Consider the following 23,203-nt stretch of genomic DNA (forward strand, 5'->3'; position numbering starts at 1 on the left):
TATATGCAAATTGCCATTAGAAAAAATGAAGTAGTAGACTTTGTAAAAATTAGTATTTGTGTCATTCTCAACTTTTGGCCATGACTGTAGATGCTGCATTTCCCACCCTAGGCTTTTACTTGAGTCAATAGATTTTCCCAGTTTTTTGTGGCAAAATTTGGCGGCCTCAGCTTATACTCAACTATATATGATACCTTTTGAGAACCCTCACCAGATCCAAAGTGTGAAGAGCCTTCTCCACGTGGTGTACCAGTGCCGGGCAAAACGAGGGCAGGACAATGTCCTCATTAATGTGAAAGGAGGAAACGACTTGGCAAGAAGGGCGGGGACGGCCTGAGAACCACCTTATCTTGATGAAAAATCAGAAAGGAAGCCCGGCAGGACAGAGCAGCCAATTCCGACACTCGCCGGATTGACATTACTACGACAAGGAAAGCGACCATCAAAGAAAGGTGCATTAGCGAGGCGTCCTGTAGCGGTTCAAAGGGAGACTCCTGCAGAATACCTCAGACCAGGTTAAGATCCCACTTGTCCAAAGGTGCTCTATAGGGCAGTACCACGTGGGAGACCTCCTGAATGAAAGTCCTCACCTGCAGTTTGGAAGAGATTCTGCGCTGAAACAAGACGGGCAGGGCAGAGATCTGGCCTTTGAGGGAGCTTAGCGCTAGTCCTGAGTCCAAGCCAGACTGAAGAAATTTCAAAATAATAGAAATGGAGAACACAAGAGGGGGCCGACGGCGCTCTCTGCACCAAGGCCATCCAGGTGCGGCGATAGATTGTTGTAATCACCTCATGGGAGAAACCAGCTTGGGTTAGGATCCAGGATTCAACGGCCAGGCCGTTAAACACAGAGCCCCTGAGTTCTGGTGGCAAATCGGGCCCTGGGAGAGCAAGACCGGTCGATCCGGGAGCCACCAGGGAACGTCGGCGAGGAGTTGCACTAACTCTGCGCACCATGCCCAAAGACCACTGGAACCCCTTCAGTCTTGATCTTCCTGGCGACCTTTGTAAGAAACGGTAACGGGGGGGGGGGGACACACGTACGGGAGCTGAAATACGAACTCGGGAACCTTGGCGTTTAACCTTGAAGCCATCAGATCCACGTCCGGGGTCCTCTAGCAATGGCCGATCTGCTGGAAGACCTCTGGGTGGAGAGACTACTCTCCCGAGGCAAGACCTTGACGGCTGAGGAAGTCCACGGCCCAGTTTTCCACCCCCAGGATGTGAACAGCTGAAATGACCGAGTGATTGATCTCGACCCAGCGGAGGATGTGTGTCACCTCGCGCATTGCCGCGCTGCTACGGGTGCCCAACTGATGATTGATGTAAGCCACAGCCGTGGCATTGTCCGTTTGAACTCGGATAGGGCAACCCGCCAGGAGATGATGGAACCGCAGCAGAGATAACCGAATATCCAGGACATTGATCGGAAGGCGTGACTTCCGAGGTGACCAACGCCCCTGAGCCGTGTGGAGACGAAAGATCGCTCCCCAGCCAAGAAGTCTGGCATCGGTTGTGACCACCAGCCAATGGATCAGGAAAAAGGATTTCACCTGGAGGAGAGAAGAGCCTAGCGTCTACCACCGGAGCGCCTGTTTGACCCGTGGGGAAAGGCGGCACGTCGATCGAGGGAGAACTGGCTCCTGTCCCAGGCTGCCAAAAGTGCGTGCTGCAGAGGACGGAGATGTAGCTGGGCAAACAGAACAGCTTCCATCGCTGCCACCATTTTTCCCCCATACCGAAATGGATAGAATGAGGAAGAGGGCGACAAGAGAGCCCGGACACCCTGTTGAACAGCTAAGACTTTGTCTCGAGGGAGAAGCACCAACCCTTGGGAGGTGTCCAAGGTCATCCCTAAGAGAGAGATTTGATGAGCTGGGACGGGGGAAGACTTGATCAAGTTTACGGCGAGAAAGTGTATCTAACGTAATGCGGATGGACTCAGCGCAGTCTTAGAAGGACGGCCCCTTGATCAACAGGTCATCTAGGTATGGCCAAGAGAATGCACCGAGAATGCAGAATGGACATGTCGGCTGCCATGACCTTTGTGAACTCCCTGGGGGCGGTGGCAAGGCCGAAGGGCAAGGCTGTGAACTGGAAGTGATCCTGGTGGACTGCAAAACGCAGGAACATTTGGTGAGGGGGGGGGGGAATCGGAATGTGAAGGTAGGCGTCCCAGATGTCGATGGAAGCCAAGAACTCCTTTTCCATCGAGGAGATGACGGAACAGAGGGACTCTATTCTGAAGTGCCGGACCTTGACAAATTTGTTTAGGAGCTTTAGATCCAAGATCGGCCTCACTGTTCCTTCCTTCTTCGGAACCACGAACAGGTATGAATAGAACCCCTGGAACGGCTCGTTTTCTGGAACCGGGGTAATAACATCGTCCTGGCGGAGAGACTCGATGGCTTGGAAAAAGGACAGGGCCCGCGCCTCCGCTCTGGGGGTACGAGAGAGGAAGAAGCGTGTTGGGGGACGAGAAGAAAATTCTATTTTGTATCCACAGGACACCAGGTCTCTGACCCATTTGTCGACAACGACGGAGAGTCAGACATGGCGAAACTGGAGCAGACGACCGTCTACTCTGCTAGTGTCGACCGGCCAATGTTGCCAGTCATTTGGCCGAAAATTTTTTGGGACCTGGATCCCTTCGATCCGGACTGCTTGGGACGCCTCTTCCATGCCTGGTTAGTTCTGTATGAGGCCCGAGGGCCTCGGTCTCCCTGAGTGGAGTGTCCCAAATCAGACAAGTTGACCGTGGAGGACCAACCGGGATTGTCATGAAAGGACCGAAAAAAGAGTCTGCAGTTGCGGTGAAAGGGTCGCCTAACTTGTGCTGGGGGAGAACCTTACTTTTCAACCCTATGGCGTCCGCGATAAGCTGATCCAGCTTGTTTCCCAACAGACGACGGCTCTGATAAGGCAGAGAAGTTAGGGACTTCATGGATGACGAATCCGCTCACCATTCCCTGAGCCATAGTGCCCGTCTGATAGAAACAGCGTTTATCAAATAGTCACCTGCCAAGGAGATCTGACTGGCCAGATCCACTGCCTCCTGGGGGAGATCACTACCCTGAATGGCTCTATTCAGAGAATCTGCCCAAGAGACCAAAGCCTTAGCTAACCCATGTCGCGGCGAAGGAGGGAGAGAGTGCTGAGCCCGAGGCTTCGAAAACTGATCGGGGCGAGGCTGTCTATCAGTCGGTTCGTGGGATCTTTAATGGAGGATCCGTCTGGTTAAAGATAGTAGGGTTTTAGAGGCTAAGCGAGACACGGGTGGATCCACTGGAGGGGATTCCGCCCATTTTTTATTGAGATCGGATGTACAAAGGGGTAGCTCACCTCAAGAGGTTTCTGACCTGTGAAGCGTTTGTCTGGCCGCTGTCTGTGCCACCGCACTATGTACTGGAACTCGGGGTGATTGGCAAACATTCTATGAAGACGCTTGGTCCTTTTAAAAGACACCACATTATCTGGGGAGGAGGTATACTCCTCATTAACCTTCAGAGTCTGTTTATCAGCCTCTATGAGACAACCCACTGTCATTTGATAGCCTGGCGAATCCAGGTCAGGAGGTCCTTCAGACTCGTATTCAGAGTTGTGCTCGTTACCAACCCATAGAGAGGGGGAGCGAGAAACGGAGCTCGAGGATGCCGAGGCGCCAGAGGGCCCGGGAGGCGCGATATGTGACCGTTTTCTATATGCCTGTGTCTGCTTCAACTGAGAACAGCCCCTGCAGGCCAACGGTTCCTGAGATGTAGAGGAACTCTCTAAAACAGGCAGACCAATAATCCTGCGACGCCATGGACTGCGACAGAGACGAGACCCACTCAGGCGGACTAGTTAACCCGGGGTCGGTTGTGCCAGGGGGGCCCTGAACACGTTCGCGGGCGCAGGCTTCACATATTGGAGTATTCTGTGCCTGCGGTAATGCAGCCTGGATAGGTGGAACATGAGGTGAACAAGACTGTATGTGTCTTGTTGACCTTTTGGGATGCTTTATGGAGAGACATGCTGTACCCCAGCCAAATACAGGAGTCAATCAATACTGCAGGACCAGAGCTAAGTATATAGAGGCGCTGCTATATAAGGCAGCGCAGCTCTGCAGAGCAAAATGGCACAGAGCAGTGCAGCTCTGCGTAAAAGGAAAAGGGGGAGCCTGAGGAAGCTCTTTCCCCAGGTCCTGTGCCCTGTGAGCGGTCCTCTTGGGGTCGCCCATTGTCAGCACGGCTTGCGGTGGCATCCGATGCCGTCGGTGAATGAGATGCGGCTTGTGGTGTGTTCGCCAGCGGTCAGAGAGATGCGGCTTGCCAACAGACTGCTACAGGCCGCCAGTATTAGACAGGTGCTTCCTGCACTGAGCGAGAAGCGCCACGCAGGTGGGAGGAGCTACTATTATCCAGCCTAGAACAGGCCGAAGCCGGGAGCTAAATTCCTGGCGCTGGCCGGGTACAAGCGCCGGAGCCTCAATGGCCGCAAGAAGAGCCCTCTCAGCCCCCCATCCGTTCCTATACTCAATGCCACGGAAGGAAGAAAAAGGGGGCAGAGCTACCTCTCTGTCTGCAGGTCAGGGAGCTGTAGGATGGACAGTGTAGGCACCCTCAATCCATCCTCCCTTTATCAGGGAGGTGGAGAGGGACCATTCGTCTCCTTCCATCATCGCTGTTCTATCAGTGGTGATGCAGTGGGGGCCACACTGACACAGTCAGGGCCTCTGTACATCCCAGGGGTTCAATCTCCTTGGATGGGACAGCGCTGTTTTCCGGCTGTAGCCTGGCTTCAGAAGGGAGTACATGGAGGCGACACTCCATGTTCCCATCTGTTGCTGGTGCGGGGAGAACAGTGCCCTGAAGGGACCCGTCGCCCGTAAAACCAAGCTCAGGCATGTCATCCTGCGTCGCAGGAGGGGTACGTGGAGGCGACAACACCTTCCCGCTTGTTGTTGTTGGTTTGGGGAGATCGGACCCTTGGAAAGGTCAGTCGCCCCTATCATCCTTTAAAAAAAATGTAAAAAATTAGAATAAAAAATAAAAATAATTGTCTGAATAGCAGACCCATGTGCATCCTACGGACACTAAGCATGAACTGGTTTGGGCTGGAGCCAACGGTACATGTATACTGCAGAGGAGGAGCTAACTTTTTTTTGTATTCACTTAGTGTCAGCCTCCTAGTGGCAGAAGCATACACCCATGGTCCTGTGTCCCCAATGAGGCGAAGGACAAACTGAGTTTTGATAATCTGTCAGTAGGATCAACCCTCCTGAGCCGACTATATGGGAATACAGCTCATAGTAAGCTGAAAAAATTGATATCTTGATATCTGATCAGGGAGATCTATGTTGAGCCCATACTGTAGATCTTAACAGCTCATTTGAATATTAAGAAAAATGTGGATTTCTCTGGAATACATCATCATATCGCAGCTATCAAGGTATTATTTTAATCAGCTTCCTATTACCTACATGCCTATTTAGACGGCTTAAGAGGGGTGATCCTACGGACAGATGCCATTTAATAAGAGCATGGTCTGGGTTGGAATCGGAGGTCCAACATTACAGTCGTATCATGGCAGAGTCTGGTTGGGATTCACGTAATACTTATTTCCCCGAGTGTACAGCTTAACTTGCTTTCAGGTTTAATTTTATGTGCATTTTGCATTTGGTGGGTAAAACTTCAATTATATTCAGCTCAAGTTGACAGGAAGAAACCAACTTATCTTATTATAACTTTTGAACATCGTTTCTCTGCAGGTGCTAACACTGCATAATATGCCAGGCCATGAAAAGTAAATGGCTGCTTCTGTTTTGTGCCAAGTATCATTACCGTGAGAGCTCGTGTAGTAGACGTGGTCAACGCGTGTGAGACCGCTGTGATGACTTTGGACAGGTTATTCTCCATGCTGACATCTGTCGGACCCTGCAGTATATTGTACCCTCTGTAGATCCTGCAAACAAAAGAGTAAAACTTATTGCAAACACATTTTAGGTTTAGTAGGCAAGAAATTATTAAATTACAGACAGCGATTTTACAACAGAGATGACAGGATTATTAGAGCAGGAATTGACAGGCGGACTGTTAACAGCCAGTAATGTCATGCACCGTTCTCGACCAACTCCAGACCTTAGTCTGCCATTCATGGTCAATGTAATTTAAACCATATCTCTCTCCAATTCTGGCCATCTTGATCAGTTCTGCAGCATAAGCCTTTTGAAATCAACCAATAACGTGATACTTACCAATTAACTTTCACAGACAAAAATAAAAAAAATACCTAGAAGATGGCACTTCATTTGCAGGGTTTCTTTGCAACGCTCCCTTCTTTGTTCTCCATCAGGATGAGGAAGTCTTATGCCCGATGCTATCCATTATCCCAAAGGTGGTGTCAGCCTTGCACATCAACAGTAAGGACATCATTCTCCCTTCCTTCCCTCACCTGGAGCGTTCTCTCCACCATCAGGACTTTTTTTTTTTTTTGTTATGGAAGCCTGAGAGCATTTCTGTCCTCTAATTGTGATTCCTGATAGGCTACGCAAAAGCGCATTGTTTTCCCCAAAAGACTCCTGTGGCCTATCAGGGACCAAAAAGATTATGGAAGGCTAAAAGGCCCTTTAGGGTGATTATTCCATAATGGTGGTAAGGTATCAGGTTTGCATTTCACAGATCTCCCAGCTAGTCTCTCATTCTACGTAAAAAGAAACTCCAAGCCTATGTGGCGCTAATCACCTTAGGATTTCTTGAATACATCCATTTCCAGTGAAAGTCTATTACTAAAAGTTGATTTATTTTCTCAAAAGTGAAAAAAAAATTATTTTTAAAATACAGTACAACGCGTTTCGGCTGCTATTTTTACAGTGCAGCCTTCATCAGGTAACAAACAAACATGCAAAAAGGAGATTTTTGTGTACTCACCGTAAAATCTTTCTCTTAGCCTCTAATTGGGGACACAGAACCATGGTGTTATGCTGCTGTCCACTAGGAGGCGACACTATGCATAATCTAAAAAAAGATTAACTATGGCTCCTCCTCTGCAGTATACACCCCTGGACGGCGTCAGCCTTCTCCAGTTTTGTGCAAAAGCATTAGGAGGAACGTAACAATAACCACATAACCATGCCTGTAAGAAGGCTACTATGTATGAGCTCAAAGAACAATATGAGAACTCAACCGTAACAACGGCCCGTAAGGGCAACAGGGTGGGAGCTGTGTCCCCCAATTAGAGGCTAAGAGAAAGAGATTTTACGGTGAGTACACAAAAATCTCCCTTACTCTGTCGCCTCATTGGGGGACACAGAACCATGGGAAGTCCCAAAGCAGTCCCTGGGTGGGAAGCAATGGACGAATAATGTGCTAGCAGGTCCCTAAACTTGGGGCACTGCCGCCTGCAGAACCCGTCTACCCAGGCTCGCATCCGCTGAGGACTGGGTATGAACACTGTAGTGTTTCGTAAACGTGTGTTGGCTAGTCCAAGTGGCCGCCTTACACACTTGTTGTGCCGATGCCTGGTGCCGAATGGCCCAGGAGGCCCCTACTGCCCCCGTGTAGAGTGTGCCGTGATACCGGCCGGAAGAGGGGAACAGTTAAGTCGGTAGGCCACATGTATGGTGGATTTGATCCACCTGGCAAGGGTAGCCTTGGAAGCCGGCAGTCCCTTGCGACCGCCTTCCGGAAGAATGAAGCGTTGGTAGGGACTCCCTGGGGTTCTGACCCAGAGTTCTGGATGCAATCCCGGCAGTGCGGATACGTGCTGCCACTGGGAAGCGTGGCTGTGCAGAATGCATAGAAACATTCCTGCCTGGTTCTCTTTCTTGAGCCCGGCATAGTGCACAGAGGCTGGCTATCAGGGATCCTACAGGGGTGGCTACGGAGAGGGAACCCACAGAGAGCCTTATAGGAAGTATGGATTCACAGCTGAGTAAAGCTGTGAGCTTACCCCACCAGTGTGCCCCTAGGTCCAGCACCGACAGATCCCAGTTCTGTGCCCCCCGGAGACTGCTGTGGTTCTCCTCTGCTGGAGGCGTCCTTTATCAGGATATATGCAGCCAAAAAAATGGCCACCGGGACGCTGAGGAGAGGAAGGAGGGGGCGGAGAGCTGAAAAGGGCGCGCTGGGCTATGTAGAAACGCACCCTTTGTGTCTCGATCCGCCCCTTCTATGACACTATACAGTGTCATTTTAGTCATCCAGGGGGCGGAGAAAAGGTGGCGGCTTCAGCTAGGCCGAAGCCGCGGTCTCAAGTAGAGGCCTGATGCCCAGGAGGGCTCCAGAGCGGCGCGGTAGTCCGGGAAGGGGTCGGATTTGTACTAGACCCTCCCGGAATGGGTGACTGTCTAGCGGTGGGGGCAGCAGGGGTAGCGGTTCCTGTTTGGGGGGTCCCTGGAGCGCCATGGAGCCGCTGCTGCTGCAGAGACAGGGGCGCAGAAAGTCCTGTCTCTGCTGTGCCATGTCTGCCTGCACCCTCCCCCAGCCCCAGTAGGATCCCACAGCTGGTCTGGGGTCCCTGGATGCTGCAAAATGCTGCCTGTTCTCCGACCCTACCTGAGGCGTCTCAACCTAATGCCCCCTGCGGGGGATTAGGGAGGGTGCGTCTGTCACCATCAGGGGGTCTTCATCCTCGCCTCAACCTCAACCCAGACCCCAAAGGGGTTGGGGAAGGAGGGGGTCTCAACTTCAGACCAGTACCCGAGGGACTGGGGAAGGAGCGACATAGGGAATAGCCGTCTCCACTTCAACTGGGCACCCCTAAAAAGGGGGCAAAGGAAGGAGCCATGGCGGGAGTCTCGCTGGAGACCCACTTTTCTTCATCTGTATTCCGGACGAAAAAGGAAAAAAACGGAAGAAAAAAAGGTGTGCCTCCTTGCGACACTAAGCAAAAACTGGAGAAGGCTGACGCCGTCCAAGGGTGTATACTGCAGAGGAGCCATAATTAATCTTTTTTCAGATTGTGCATAGTGTCGCCTCCTAGTGGACAGCAGCATAACACCATGGTTCTATGTCCCCCAATGAGGCGACAGAGTAAGCACTAGTAAGTGGTATTACAACCTCAAAGCTTTCTTATTTATTAAGGTTCCTAGAAGGGATTAGTAGGGTGGAACCCGAAATCTGTTACTTGGGTTCTCCTACCTGACAAATATCTACATGGTAGCGTCTAAAGACACTCAGCTTACACACACACACACACACACACACACAGTCCCTTCCTGTGGCCCTCAGGAAGAACGAATAGGGCGTCCGTCTTATGGAACGACGCCGTCCGAGAGACATACCTTCTGAGAGCCCTCACCAGATCCAGAGTGTGAAGAGCCCTCTCAAAACGTTGTACTGGTGCCGCACAAAATGAGGGCAGGACAATGTCCTCGTTAACATGAAGAGAGGAGACCACCTTGGGCAAGAAGGACGGAGAAAGTCTGAGAACCATCTTGTCCTGGTGAAAAATTAGAAAAGTGGCTTGACACGGCAGGGTGGCTAGCTCCGATACCCGCCTGATTGACGTCACCGCGACAAGAAAAGTGACCTTCCATGAAAGGAAGGTCAGAGAGACGTCCTGCAGTGGTTCGAAGGGAGATTCTTGTAGAGCACCCAAGACACCAAATTAAGGTCCCAGGCATCCAACAGCATTCTATAGGGGGGTACCACATAAGAGATCCCCTGGATGAAAGTCCTAACCTGCAGCTTGGAAGCGATCCTGTGCTGGAACAAAACGGATAAGGCAGAGATGTGACCTTTAAAGGAACTAAGCGCTAGGCCAGAATTCAGACCAGTCTGAAGGAACTCCAAAATGGTGGGGATGGAGAAGACAAGAGCAGCACGACCCATGTCCCTAACACCATGCGAAAAATGTTTTCCAGGTGCGGTGATAGAGGCGCCCTGATACTGGTTTCTGAGTGCTGATCATTATTATTATTGTGCATTTGTATAGCGCCATTTATTCCATGGCGCTTTACATGTGAAAAGGGGAAATATAGACAAGTATAATAAACATGTGTAAGACAAGGGACACACAAGTACATAAGGAGAGGGGACCCTGCCTGCGAGGGCTGATCACTGTGGAAACCACCTCTTGGGAGAACCCAGGATTCAACGGTCAGGCCGTTAAACACAGGGCCCATGAGTTCTGGCGGAAAATCGGGCCCTGGGAGAGCAGATCTGGTCAATCCAGTAGTCGCCAGGGAATGTCGACAACGAGTTGCACCAACTCCGGATACCAGACCCGGCACGGCCAGTTTGGAGAGACTAGAATCACTGGAACTCCTTCCGCCTTGATCTTCCGGATGACCCTCGGAAGTAACGGAAGTGGGGGAAAAACATACGGAAGACGAAACTGACCCCTCGACTGAGCTCTGAACTTGGGCACCTTAGCTTTTAGTCTTGATGCCATCAGATCCACGCTCGGAGTCCCCCAGCGATAACAGATCTGTTGGAAGACCTCCGGATAAAGAGACCACCCTTCCGAGTCAAGATCCTGATGGCTGAAGAAGTCTGCTGCCCAGTTTTCCACGCCCGGGATGTGGACTGCTGAGATGACTGACTAGTTTGACTCAGCCCAGCGGAGAATGTGTTCCATCTAATACAATGCCGCCCTGCTGCAGGTGCCCCCTTGATGGTTGATACATGCCACAGCCGTGGTGTTGTCCAATTGTATACGGATGAGTCGACCCGCCAGGAGGTGATGGAACTGCCGCAGGGTCAACCGAATCACCCGGATTTCCAGGACGTTAATCGGCAGAAGCATCTCCCGAGGAGACCAGCGCCCTTGAGCATTGTGATGATTTAAGATGGCCCCCCCCCCCCCCCAGCCAAGAAGACTGGCATCGGTGGTAACCACCAGCCACTGCACTGGGAGAAAAGATTTCCCCTGGGTGAGGGAAGACCACAACGTCCCACCACCTGAGGGCCTGCTTGACCCGTGCAGACAAGCAACACAGCTGGTTGAGGGAGAACGGGTTCCTCTCCCAGGCTGCCAGAAGCGCATGCTGCAGAGGACGGACGTGTAGTGGGCGAAGGAAACAGCTTCAATCGCTGTCACCATCTTGCCCAGAAATCTCATGCCGAATCGAAAGGAGTGAGGATATGGGTGACGAAGCGTTCTGGCTCCCTGTTGAAGAGTTAAGACCATTTCTCGAAGGAGAATCACCAACCCTTGGGAGGTGTCCAGGATCATTCCTAAAAATTTAAATTAGCCAGCCCAGGTGAGAAAGTGTATCCAAGGTGATACGGACGCACTCCGCACAGGATTGGAAGGACGGCCCTTTGATCAGAAGGTCTTCTATGTATGGCAGAACTACCACTCCCCGAGAGTGCAGAATGGACTTGACGGCCGCCATAATCATTGTGAATACTCTGGGAGTGGTGGCAAGGCCGAAGGGCAAGGCTGTGAACTGGAAAAGTTACTCACGGACGGCAAAGCATAGGAACTTCTGGTGATGGTGGTAGTGGGGGGAATCGTGATATTAAGGTTAGCATCCCGGATGTTGATGGATGCTAAGAACTCCCCCCTCTCCATTGAAGTAATGACGGAACAGAGGGACTCCATCCTAAAGGGCCGGACCCTGACAAACTTGTTTCGGAGTTTCAGGTCCAGAATGGGCCGCACCGTTCTGTTCTTCTTCGGAACCACAAATAAGTTTGAGTAGAACCCTTTGAATGTCTCGTTTTCTGGGACCGGAGTAATGACCCCGACTTGGCGTAGCGTATTGATGGCTCGGTGGACGAGAAGGGAAGAAATGTGCTGGAGGGCGGGAGGAACATTCTATCTTGTATCCGGAGGACACCAGGTCCCTAACCCATTCGTCGTGAACGACAGATAGCCAGGCATGAAGAGACAGGAGTAGGCGACCGCCTACTCTGCTGATGTTGACCGGATAATGCCTCGAGTTATTGAGCCGAGAATCTATGGGACCTGGATCCCTTAGATCTGGATTGCTTGGGTGGGCTCTTCCAAGGTTGGTTGGTCTTATACGAAACCTGGGAACCCATGTCCCCACAAGGGGGGAACCCAGATGCAGAAGAGGTGGTCGTAGTGGACCAGCCGGGATTGCTGCGAAAGGACCGGAAACGCGTCTGTTGCTGACGGCGAAAGGGTCGCCTAGTCTTCTGCTGGGGAAGGAATTTACTTTTCCCTCCTATGACGTCAGATATAAGGTGATCCAGCTTCTCTCCAAAGAAACAACCACTCTGGTAGGGCAGAGACGTTAGGGACTTTTTGGATGAAGAGTCTGCTCGCCATTCCCTGAGTCACAGTGCCCGTCTGATGGTGATGGCGTTCTGCAAGTGCAGCACAGTTAGCCACATCCAGGGAAGCATGTACCAAGTAGTCTCCGGCCAGAGAGATCTGATTGGCCAGATCCACTGTTCCGGGGGAAGGTTACCATCCTGAATGGATCTGGTCAGGGTATCGGCCCAAGACACCACAGCTTTAGCTACCCACACCGCGGCAAAGAAGGGAGGGTGCCGAGCCCAAGAGTTCAAAAACTGAGCGGCCAAGATTTTCTGACGGTCTGTGGGGTTTTTAATTGAGGATCCATCTGCTAAGGTTAGGAGGGTCTTGGTGGCCAGGCGAGATACAGGTGAATCAACTGGAGGGGATTTGGACCATTCCTTTTGCAAATCCGATGAAAAAGGGTATCGCCTCCAAGGGCCCAGGAGATGTGCTATGGATCTGTTTTCCAGATGCCTGTGGGAGTTTTTGACTGAGAACAACCCCTGCTGGCCGACTGTTCCCGTGAGGTAGAGGAACCTTCTAAGACAGGCAGACAAATGTCCGGACCCGTGGAGGGATCTTGGAGAGACTCAATCACTTTAGCTAGTGAAGCCATGTACTGCGACATTGACGAAGCCCACTTGGGGAGACTAGGTACACTAGAATCAGTAGCGGCGAAGAGCTCCTGAATGCATTCAGGATCACAGGCCTTGCAGAGAGGCGTAGTCCATCCCCGTGGCAACGAAGTCTGGTAGGTGGTACATGAGGTGAAAAACACCGTTTTGTTAGCCTTCTTGGATGTCAGAGAGTGACATGGTGAACCCCAAAATGTCCTTGATTCTGCTGATAAGCTCCAAAAGGATCATGGCTAGTAAACCCTAGAGACTACTGCAGAGAAGGGCTAATGTGTATCGCAGCTCAGAGAACATACCCAGGTCCTGTGGCTCTGTGAGGTTGGACTTCTCGGTGTAATGCGCTCCTCTGACCAGGCTGGGCATGTAGAGAAGTGACCACTCTCTTAAGCACAAGGCCCAGTGGTGAAGATGTCCGACCCGGGAATTGCCGATGGAGCTGGGATGCGAGAGAAACTCACTGTGTGCAGTGGCAGCCAGCAGCACATGTAGAGAGGCGGTAGAAAAAATATGGCAGCCGGAAATTGCCAGAGAGAATCTTGCCGTGAGCGAGAAGTGCCAAAAACGTGAGTGGAGCCGTTGCCGCATGTTGTAAAGTGAGTGGAGCTTCAGGGTTGTGGCCGAGCATAGGCCGAAGCCGGGGCATAAATTTTCTACGCCGGCTGGACTGCGCCCGAGAGCATGGGGGACGGCACTTAAAGCGCGCATACAGGAGCCCTCCACTGGGGTTGCTTACCCTTTCCGGAGCCTGAATGTCCTAAGCCCGCACTTACCTGCGGTGTGCGTCCCGGTATGGAACCGCCACAGGAGAAGATGAATAAAGTACAGGACTCGGGCCGCTCTGACAGGTCAGCTGCTGAGTACGGTGCAGGAACCCTCCATCCACCATCACTTTGTCAGAAGAGGTGGAGAGGGACCAGTCGCCTCCTTCCATCACCGCTGTTCTGACAGTGGTGATGCAGTGAGGGCCGAAAGGACTCCATAAATGCCTCTGGACATCCTAGGGGTTAACTCCCCCAGGATGGGACAGGGCTGTAATAAGCCTGGATGCAGAGGGGGGTACATAGAGACGACATTCCATGTTCCCATCTGTTGCTGGTGTGGGGAGAGCAGTGCACAGAAGAGACCCGTCGCCCCTAAAAGATCTCAGGCATACAGTCGTAAACGATGCAGGATGGGGTACGTGGAGGCGACACTCTACGTTCCCACCTGTTGTAGGTTTGGGGAGAGCGGAGCTCTTAAGGGATCCGACGTCCCCTATAATCCTTGAAAACAAAAATGAAAACAAAAAAAAAGAAATAGATGTGTTCTGAAGAACACATGTGCCTCCTACTGACGCTAACCTTCAACTGGTTCGGCTGGATCCAGTGTGTGGGTGTATACTGCAGAGGAGGAGCTAATCGTTTGTGTTTACTTAGTGTCAGCCTCCTAGTGGAGGCAGCATAACACCCAAGGTCCTATGTCCCCCAATGAGCCGAAGGAGAAATTGTATTTTTGTACTTAAATGTAGAATATCTTTCTCATTCAATAAATTGGGGAACACCACTCCCACCCAGTAATTCTACTCTTTCACAGGACCAGCTCCGGCTGCCATTAGCTATTCTCTTCCTCATGCTCAGGTCATGGTGGTTCCAGGACGTTACTTGCAACATATTTTTTTTTTCTCTCCTACTGCATTTGGCCCTAAACTAAACTGCCTAGTTATTTTCCAAGTGGAGACAACAATTTTTTCACCTACTGTCGAGCCTCCTAGTAGTAGGGGCTACCCATGTCCAACTATGTATTCACCGAGAACTAAGGCTAGTTTCACACTAGCGTTCTGAAGCGCAGCGCACGCTCGCCGTGAAGCTCCACCCCCTGCCGCGCCTCCTCCGGTCAGCTCCGCCTATGGGCGCATGACGCTGCATGCGACGTGCGTACCCTATCTTTAGCATTGGGTACGCAGGCCGTGCGCAGGTATGCGTTTGCCGGCGCATGCATCCTTTTGATGGTGCGCCAAACTGCGACAAACGTATTGTGTTGCATTTTGGTGCGGCCGGTGCACCGTCAAAAGGACGCATGCGCAGGCAAAAGCATACCTGCACATGGCCTGCGTACCCAATGTTAAAGATAGGGTACGCACGTCGCATGCAGAGTCATGCGCCCATAGGTGGAGCTGACCGGAGGAGGCGTGGCAGGGGGCGGAGCTTCATGGCAAGCGTGCGCTGCGCCTCAAAACGCTAGTGTGAAACTAGCCTAAAACACATAAAATCATGTTCAGATTTGCATGTATTCTCTGTTCAGTATCCCATGACTGACAATCGTCCAGATTACCTGGTGATCGTACTGACAGCAAAGTGAGATGCCGGTTGAGTCTCATGCATGAGGAGCTTCAGATAAACGCTGCTCTGGTCCCGAGCAGCTGCTACCACAGGATCGGCCTGTCCTTGATCACAGCTGTAAAATAACTTTGGAACCAACCTGCGAAAATTAACAAAAAAAAAAAAGCATAAATACATAGTCAATAAGCAGGATTAAGAACCTGCGGATAAAAGTAAACACTTAATTTTGTAATCTTTGTTAACCAGCAGAAGGGGCCAGCATAAAAACACTAGATGTGTATTTCCTGAAGGAAGTACAGATAGTGCTTTGAAATGGTTCCTGGGCTGCCCCTTTAAGAGAGACTTGCCTGCTGCCCCTGCAAGACTTTCAACTCAGGATCCGTTTTAACTGTGGGTGCTTCTCAGGGGTGGCTCAGACTCCGATTTGGAGGCCGGGGTGGCTCAGACTCCGATTTGGAGGCCGGGGTGGCTCAGACTCCGATTTGGAGGCCGGGGTGGCTCAGACTCCGATTTGGCGCGCCGGCCCTTTAAGAATCACTTTGGCACGTCGGCCCTTTAAGAGCCAGTTTGGCGCACTGGGGCATGCGTCATGTGATGAAGCTAGATTTGCATTTGTGCTTTGGGTTTCGCTTTAAGAGCTGATATTATCTGGCAGAAACTGTGTCCTGCTGGGGTCATGTAAAGTTCGTAGGCGTTGGCATAGTAACTGGGTCTGCCTGCGCTTATCAATGAGCTTAACTGCTGCAACTGGTCCTCAAATTTGAATCGCCTCATGACTGCCCCATGTATTCCTATGGCAAAATTTTCCCATTGAAATACATTGAGACAATGCATTCCAATGACGGGAGAAAATGTTTTCAAACGCAAATTGCACAAAAACTACAAATCCGATCGACATGAAAAATACTTAGCACACCACTCATGGACGCTGGCTTCGAAACGACGCCTCAACAGAGTCTGTGCATGTAGCGGTTCGGGCCGCATTAATTGCGGAAATCAACTGAATAATAAGAAGAATAAGTTAGCAGCGTTCGGATTACATGATAGTGCTTTCTTCAAAGCACTATAATAAGTAGAAAAGCACTTACCACTGTTTTCTGCAGCAATGATCCTTCAAGAGGATCCATGGATCTTAGTGTAACCATTTACAACTGCATAATTAATCTAAATTTGACATTTCCCTCTCTGTGGGTGGCACTATAATAATACCCCGGCAGCAGGCGTGCCAATCTCTCCTTCACATCCCATATTCAATCTCTTGGCCGCTCTTGCCGCTTACACCTAAAGAACATCAATAGAATCCGCCCTTTTCTCACCATGGAAACAACAAAAACCCTCACTGTAGCATTGATCCACTCCCGCCTGGATTACTGCAACACTCTATTAATTGGCCTCCCCGTTACTCGACTATCCCCTCTCCAGTCCATACTTAATGCAGCGGCCAGGATCGTCCATCTAGCTAATCGGTACTCGGACACGTCCGCTCTTTGCCAGTCCTTACATTGGCTGCCCATTCATTATAGGACCCAATTCAAAGTACTTCTTCTCACCCACAAAGCTCTCCACAGTGCAGCACCCCCCTACATCTCCTCCCTCATTTCTGTCTATCTGCCTTACCGATCGCTGCACTCTGCAAATGACTTTCGACTAAACTCTGCACTAATCCGTAACTCACACTCCCGAATCTAAGACTACTCCCGCGCTGCGCCAATCCTCTGGAATGCTCTACCCCAAGAAATTAGGACTATCCACAATTTGCATAGTTTCAGGCGCTCCCTCAAAACACATTTGTTCAGAGCGGCCTATCACGTTCACTAATCACAGTCATTCTATGTGTAAGTGTGCATGTGTAGCCCATTCACCATCTCCATCCATCCCTCACTCCCTCAAGATGGCTGGACCATCATTGTAAATACACCATTGTAAATACACACCTGTACTTTGTATCTCCCCCACCTCATTGTAGATTGTAAGCGCTCACGAGCAGGGTCATCTTATTTTACTTCAATTAATGTATTGTTAACGTTGTTACTTATGACTTATGTTTGGAACTGTTAAACTGTAAAGCACTGCGGAATATGTTGGCGCTATAAAGATTATTATAAATTATAGTCTTGGAATTCACGCCACAAAATGGTGTTTGTGGTGAATGAATTTGGAGCAAAAATGCTATTTTTGGCTAATTGCTTTTGCATGTCCTGCAAAAATGTCAAGAAAATTGCAAAAAAAAAAAAAAAAATCCAGAACCAGGCTAAAAAAAAAAACCAGACCCAAAAAAAAAAAAAAAAAAAAAAAAAAAAAAAAAAGGGATTTTTGTGTACTCGCCATAAAATCCTTTTCTCCAAGCCAATCATTGGGGGACACAGACAGTGGGTGTTATGCTGCTTGCCACTAGGACGACACTAAGTAAACACAGAAAAAAGTTAACTCCTACCCTGCAGTATACACCCTCTTGCTGGCTGGGACTTCCCCAGTTCGGTGAAAAAGCAGTAGGAGCATTAAATGAATGGCAATAATCATAACTCTGTCAAAGCCCACTTTGAGGCGCCCACTGAGCGGATAGAAGGCGCCTTAAGGCCCCGTCACGCTAAGCGATCTCAGTAGCGAGATCGCTGCTGAGTCACAACTTTTGTGTGTGACAGCGATCAGCGAGCGGCCCCCCTGCCGGTATCACTGATCGCTGGAAGAAACCTCTGGACATTTCTTTGGTCGCTGGTCTCCCGCTGGCCAGCACACATCGCTGTGTGACAGGCGGGAGACCAGCGATCAGGTGTAAAAAAATAATAAAAAAAAAAATATATATATTAGTTATTCTCACCTTCCGACGTCCCGTTCAGCCATCCTGCCTCTCTCCATGCTCCGGTCCCAGTGATCCTTTGCACGAATGACCGCGAGACTTGGTTATCCCTCGAGACCGTGACATCTCGCGGTCATTCTCGCAAAGGATCACTGGGACCGGAGCGTGGAGAGAGGCAGGATGGCTGAACGGGACGTCGGAAGGTGAGAATAACTATATTTTTTTATTTTGATTCTATTTTTTACAGGGGTGGCCAGCAATGCCGGGCGCTCGGCATCGCTGTGCTGATCGCTGGTGAAGCTGTCTGTGTGACAGCTCACCAGCGATCACATAGCGACTTACTAGCGATCCTGACACCTTGATATCGGTGTCGGGATTGCTGGTAAGTCGCTTAGTGTGACGGGGCCTTTAATCCCTGCTGGGACAGGTGTGTCCTGGACACGGTAGGATTCCTGAATACCTAAGCAAATCCACCTGGCTTGCGTGGTTTTTGAAGCGGCTAGACCCTTCCTATACCCCTCTGGAAGTATGAACAGGGCATCTAACTTGCGGAAGGGAGCTGTCTTCGAGATGTACCGTTTCAGAGCCCTAACCACATCCAGGGTGTGGAGGGCCTTCTCAATGCGATGGACCGGTGCCAGACAAAAGGAGGGCAAAACAATTTCCTCATTGAGATGGAAAGAGGATACGACTTTGGGCAGGAAGGACGGGGACGTCCTGAGAACTGCCTTGTCTTGATGAAAATTCAGGAACGGAGGACGGCAGGACAGGGCCGCCAATTCCGAAACTCGTCTGATTGATGTAATTGCCACTAGAAAGACCACTTTCCAAGAGAGAATAGTTAGTGGTACGTCCTGCAACGGTTCGAAAGGAGCCTCCTGTAAGGCCCCGAGAACCAAGTTAAGGTCCGATGATTCCAATGGCCTTTTATAGGGAGGCGCTACATGGGAAACTCCCTGAATGAACGTCTTGACCTGAAGTTTGGTGCCAATTTTGCGTTGGAATAGCACTGACAAGGCTGAAATTTGCCCCCTGAGTGAGCTAAGTGCGAGGCCTGACTTTAATTCTGACTGAAGGAATTCCAATATGGCAGGAATGGAATGGAAAACACTAGAGGTGATCGACCATAATCCTTGCACCACGAGAAGAAAGTCTTCTAGGTGCGGTGATAAATGCACATGGACACGGGCTTCCTAGCACTAATCATGGTGGAAATGTCGTGAGTAAACCCAGCCTGTGCTAGAATCCAGGATTCAACGGCCACGCCGTCAAAGACAGGGCCCCGGAGTTCTGGTGGTAAATCGGACCCTGAGAGAGTAGATCCATGCGATCTGGAAGTCGCCAAAGGACGTCGGCGACTAGTTGTACTAGTTCTGCGTACCATGCCCAGAGCGGCCAATCTGGCGCAACTAGGATCAGTGGAACTCCCTCTGTTCTGATCTTCTTGATGACCCTCGGGAGTAAGGGGAGAGGGGGAAAGATGTACGAGAGCCAGAACTGGTGCCACGGCAGAACTAAGGCGTCCGCTCCGATGGCGCATGGATTGCGCGATCGGGCAATGAACCGAGGAACCTTGTTGTTTAGTCTTGAGGCCATGGTCGTGCATGGTCATCCTGCTCCCAGTACCCCCCTGATGGTTGATATACACTACAGCTGTGGCGTTGTCGGATTGGATCCTGATGGGGTGACCTGCGAGGAGATGGTGGAAACTCAGGGCCAATCTGATCGCTTGTATCTCCAAGATGTTGATGGAGAGACGTGACTCCTGAATTGACAAACGACCCTGTGCAGCGTGGTGACGAAACACAGTACCCCAAGCCCAGAAGACTTGTGTCAGTGGTCACCACCAACCATCGTACTGGGAGAAAAGACCTCCCTTGACTCAGGGAGGATTTCAGTGTCCACCACTTGAGGGCTTGTCTGACCCACAGGGACAGAAGGCACCGACGGTCCAGGGGAGACGGGTTCTTGTCCCAAGTAACATAGTAACATAGTTTTGAAGGCTGAAGGAAGACCTAATGTCCATCTAGTTCAGCCTATTTTTAGTGCAGTTGTTCTGCATTGTTGATCCTGGGGAAGGCAAAAAACCCACAGAGTAGAAGCCAATTTTCTCCATAGGGAAAAAAAATTCCTTCCCCTAAGCTGGGTCAACCATCTACCTATAATATTATGTTATTCGTAACCTTCTATACTGTTATTCACAAGAAAAGCATCCATTCCTTTCTTAAATTCATTCATTGAGTTGGCCATCACCACTTCCTCAGGAAGAGAATTCCAGAGCCTCACTGCTCTTACCGTGAAGAACCCTCTTCTATGCTGGTGCAGAAATTGTCTTCTCTCCAAAAGAAGAGAATGCCCCCTTGTTCTTGTCACAGTCCTTGGTACAATCAGTTCATTGGAGAGATCTCTGTATTGTCCTCTGGTATAATTGTACCTATATATTAGGTCTCCCCTAAGTCTTCTCTTTTCTAGAGTAAATAGACCTTTGATAACCTTTCTGGGTATTGTAGTGAACCAACTCCATTTATCATTTTAGTAGCCCACCTTTGAACCCTTTCAAGTTCAGTAATGTCTTTCTTGAGCACCGGCATCCAAAATTGCACACAATACTCCAAGTGTGGTCTGACGAGTGATTTGTACAGAGGGAGAATTATGTTTTCATCTCGTGTCCCCAGACCTCTTCTAATGCATCCCATGACCCTATTTGCTTTGGTGGCAGCTGCCTGACACTGGGCACTCCAATTTAGCTTCTTATTGACTAAGATGCCTAAGTCTTTTTCCATGTCTGATTTCCCCAGCAGTTTCCCATTAAGTAATTGTAGCATCTGTTTCTCCTTCCCATGTGTATAACCTTACACTTATCTGTGTTAAACCTCATTTGCCATTTTTTTCATTTTCAACAGCAAGGCTTGTTGCAAAGGGTGAAGATGGAATTGTGTGAATGGCACCGCTTCCATTGCTGCCACCATCTTTCCGAGAACTCTCATGCTGAAACGAATAGAATGAGAGACTGGACATGAAAGAGTCCGCGCTGCCTGTTGCAAAGCTCAGGCCTTTTCTGGAGTGAGAATGACCAATCCGCAGGAAGAGTCCAAGATCAAATCCAAAAAGGAAATCTGCTGGACCGGTGTTGGGGAAGACTTTTCGAAGCCTTTCTTCCGACCCAAGCGAGAAAGTGTATTTACTGTGATATCCACAGATTTCTTGCAAGCTGGAAAGGATGGACCCTTGATCACAGGTCATCCAGATACGGCAGTACCACCACTCCCTGAGCGTGGAGAATGGCCATGACAGCCGCCATGACCTTGGTAAAGACCCTGGGGGCGGTGGCGAGTCTGAAGGGCAAGGCAACGAACTGGAAGTGTTCCTTGTGAATTGCAAAACGCAGGAACTGCTGGTGGGACGGGCAGATCGGAATGTGAAGGTAAGCGTCCTTGATGTCGATGGGTGATAGGAACTCTCCTTTTTCCATGGAAGCGACAACAGATCGGAGAAATTCCATTCGGAATCACCGTACCCTGACAAACTGATTTAACAGTTTGAGATCCAGAATGGGTCACATCGTCCCGTCCTTTTTTGGAAACACAAAAAAGGTTTGAATATAATCCTCTGAACCTTTCATGATGAGGGACCGGAATGATGACTCCGACCCTTAGCAGAGCCTGAACAGCCCAAAGGAAGGCTCTTGTCTTTTCCTTGTGGGGAGAAGAAAGGAAAAACCGAGATAGAGGGGGAGAAGAAAATTCTCTCTTGTATCCGGAGGACACCAGCTCCCTGACCCACTTGTCGTCATTGGGTAGATCTATTAGATTTGGCTCCCCTAGATCCAGAAGTCCTAGGCCTGTGTTTCCAAGAGCGGTTAGGTCTGTATGAGACCTGGGAGCCTCTGTCTCCGCGCGGGGACCGACCTGATCCGGAAGAGAAGGTAGAGGAGGACCAACCGGAATAGCTGCGAGAAGATCGAAAACTCGTCGGCTGTTGGTTGCGAAACGGCCGAACAGCCCCTATTGTTGAGGAAGGAATTTACTTCTTCCCCCGGTAGTATCGGAAATGAGTTGATCCAGTTTCTCTCCAAAACAACGACCAGTTTGAAAGGGGAGAGAATACAACGATCTTTCTAGGTGTGGCATCCGCCCGCCAGCCGCGGAGCCATAGGGCTCTTCTAATGGAGATCACATTAGCGGAAGTTTGAGCCACGCAATTGGCGGCATCAAAAGAAGCGCCTACTACAAAGTTAGCTGCGTGAATTATCTGCCTGGCGACAGTGGTTGCCTCCGGAGGAAGATTGGTGCCTTGGAAGGAAGTAATCAAGACTTTTGCTCAAGCGGCCATTGCCTTAGTGACCCCAATTGTCGCGAAAGATGGGAAAAAAACGCTGCTCATGAAGCTTAAAAAAACTGAATAGGCAAGGTAGTCAATTTGACAATCTGAGGGGTTTCTGACTGAGGAACCCTCAGAAACAGATAGGAGCGTTTTAGAAACAAGACGCGATACAGGAGGGTCCACCGGAGGAGACTGTAACCAATCCTACAATAGGTCTGGATGAAAAGGGTATTTAGCTTGAGAGACTTTTGCCCTGTGAACCGGTCATGTGGCCGATCCCTAAGTTACTGGACGGCTGGTAAATAACGTGCGCACACGCCAAGTTTCCTTAAATGAGCTAGGGTGTGCTGGAGCGGAAATATTTTCCTCATCCAACCTCAGAATCCTGTTGACTGATTCTATAAGAGAATCAAGCGACTCTTGATCAGTTGGGGGATTCTGTGGGGCTGACGTGTCAGATTCGAATTCAGAGCTGTGATCGCTGTGAACCTTAGGAGAGGGCGAGCGAGTGACAGGAGTCGCCGATGCTGAGGCGCTGACCGTCCCTTGGACGAGTATGGCCCCTGCTGGGGGACGGTTCCCGGCCAACGCCAGAGCCCTCCTCGGGAGGTAAGGACGCTTTCTGCCTGGGTCAGAGATTCCATTGACTGGGACAGGGACGCAGCCTACTCAGGGTTACTAAACGCAGGAGGCTCGTCAGCAGCGGCGGCGAGAGACATTGGAAGTGAAAAAAGATCAAGTGGGCACCATCGCAGCAATATTAAATCAAATATGTAATCACTGGGGGATCACTTAAATGCATGACATGTAGAGAAATCCAGTATAAGAAAAAAGACCATGCATCAAAATAGGATCACCACACAGGATACCAATAAGTACAAAAATTATAGATTTTAACAAAACCAAAAATAAACACATATAAAAACATTTAAAAA

General features: G+C 50.2%; 1 protein-coding gene across 2 annotated transcripts in view; it reads right to left on the minus strand.

Annotated features, from left to right (window-relative positions):
• Positions 1-23,203, minus strand: part of HTT (huntingtin) — a 301,306-nt gene that overhangs the window by 162,947 nt on the left and 115,156 nt on the right. For both annotated transcript variants that reach the window (XM_073574569.1, XM_073574568.1), the window contains 2 exons: positions 15,141-15,287; positions 5,823-5,943 (listed from right to left, as the gene is read on the minus strand). In XM_073574569.1, the coding sequence (XP_073430670.1) occupies positions 5,823-5,943; positions 15,141-15,287 (268 nt within the window). The remainder of the gene's footprint in view (positions 1-5,822; positions 5,944-15,140; positions 15,288-23,203) is intronic.

Source organism: Dendrobates tinctorius, unplaced genomic scaffold, assembly GCF_039654945.1.
Source record: "Dendrobates tinctorius isolate UK_male_01 unplaced genomic scaffold, ASM3965494v1 ptg000039l, whole genome shotgun sequence".
Classification (NCBI taxonomy): Eukaryota; Metazoa; Chordata; class Amphibia; order Anura; family Dendrobatidae; genus Dendrobates; species Dendrobates tinctorius.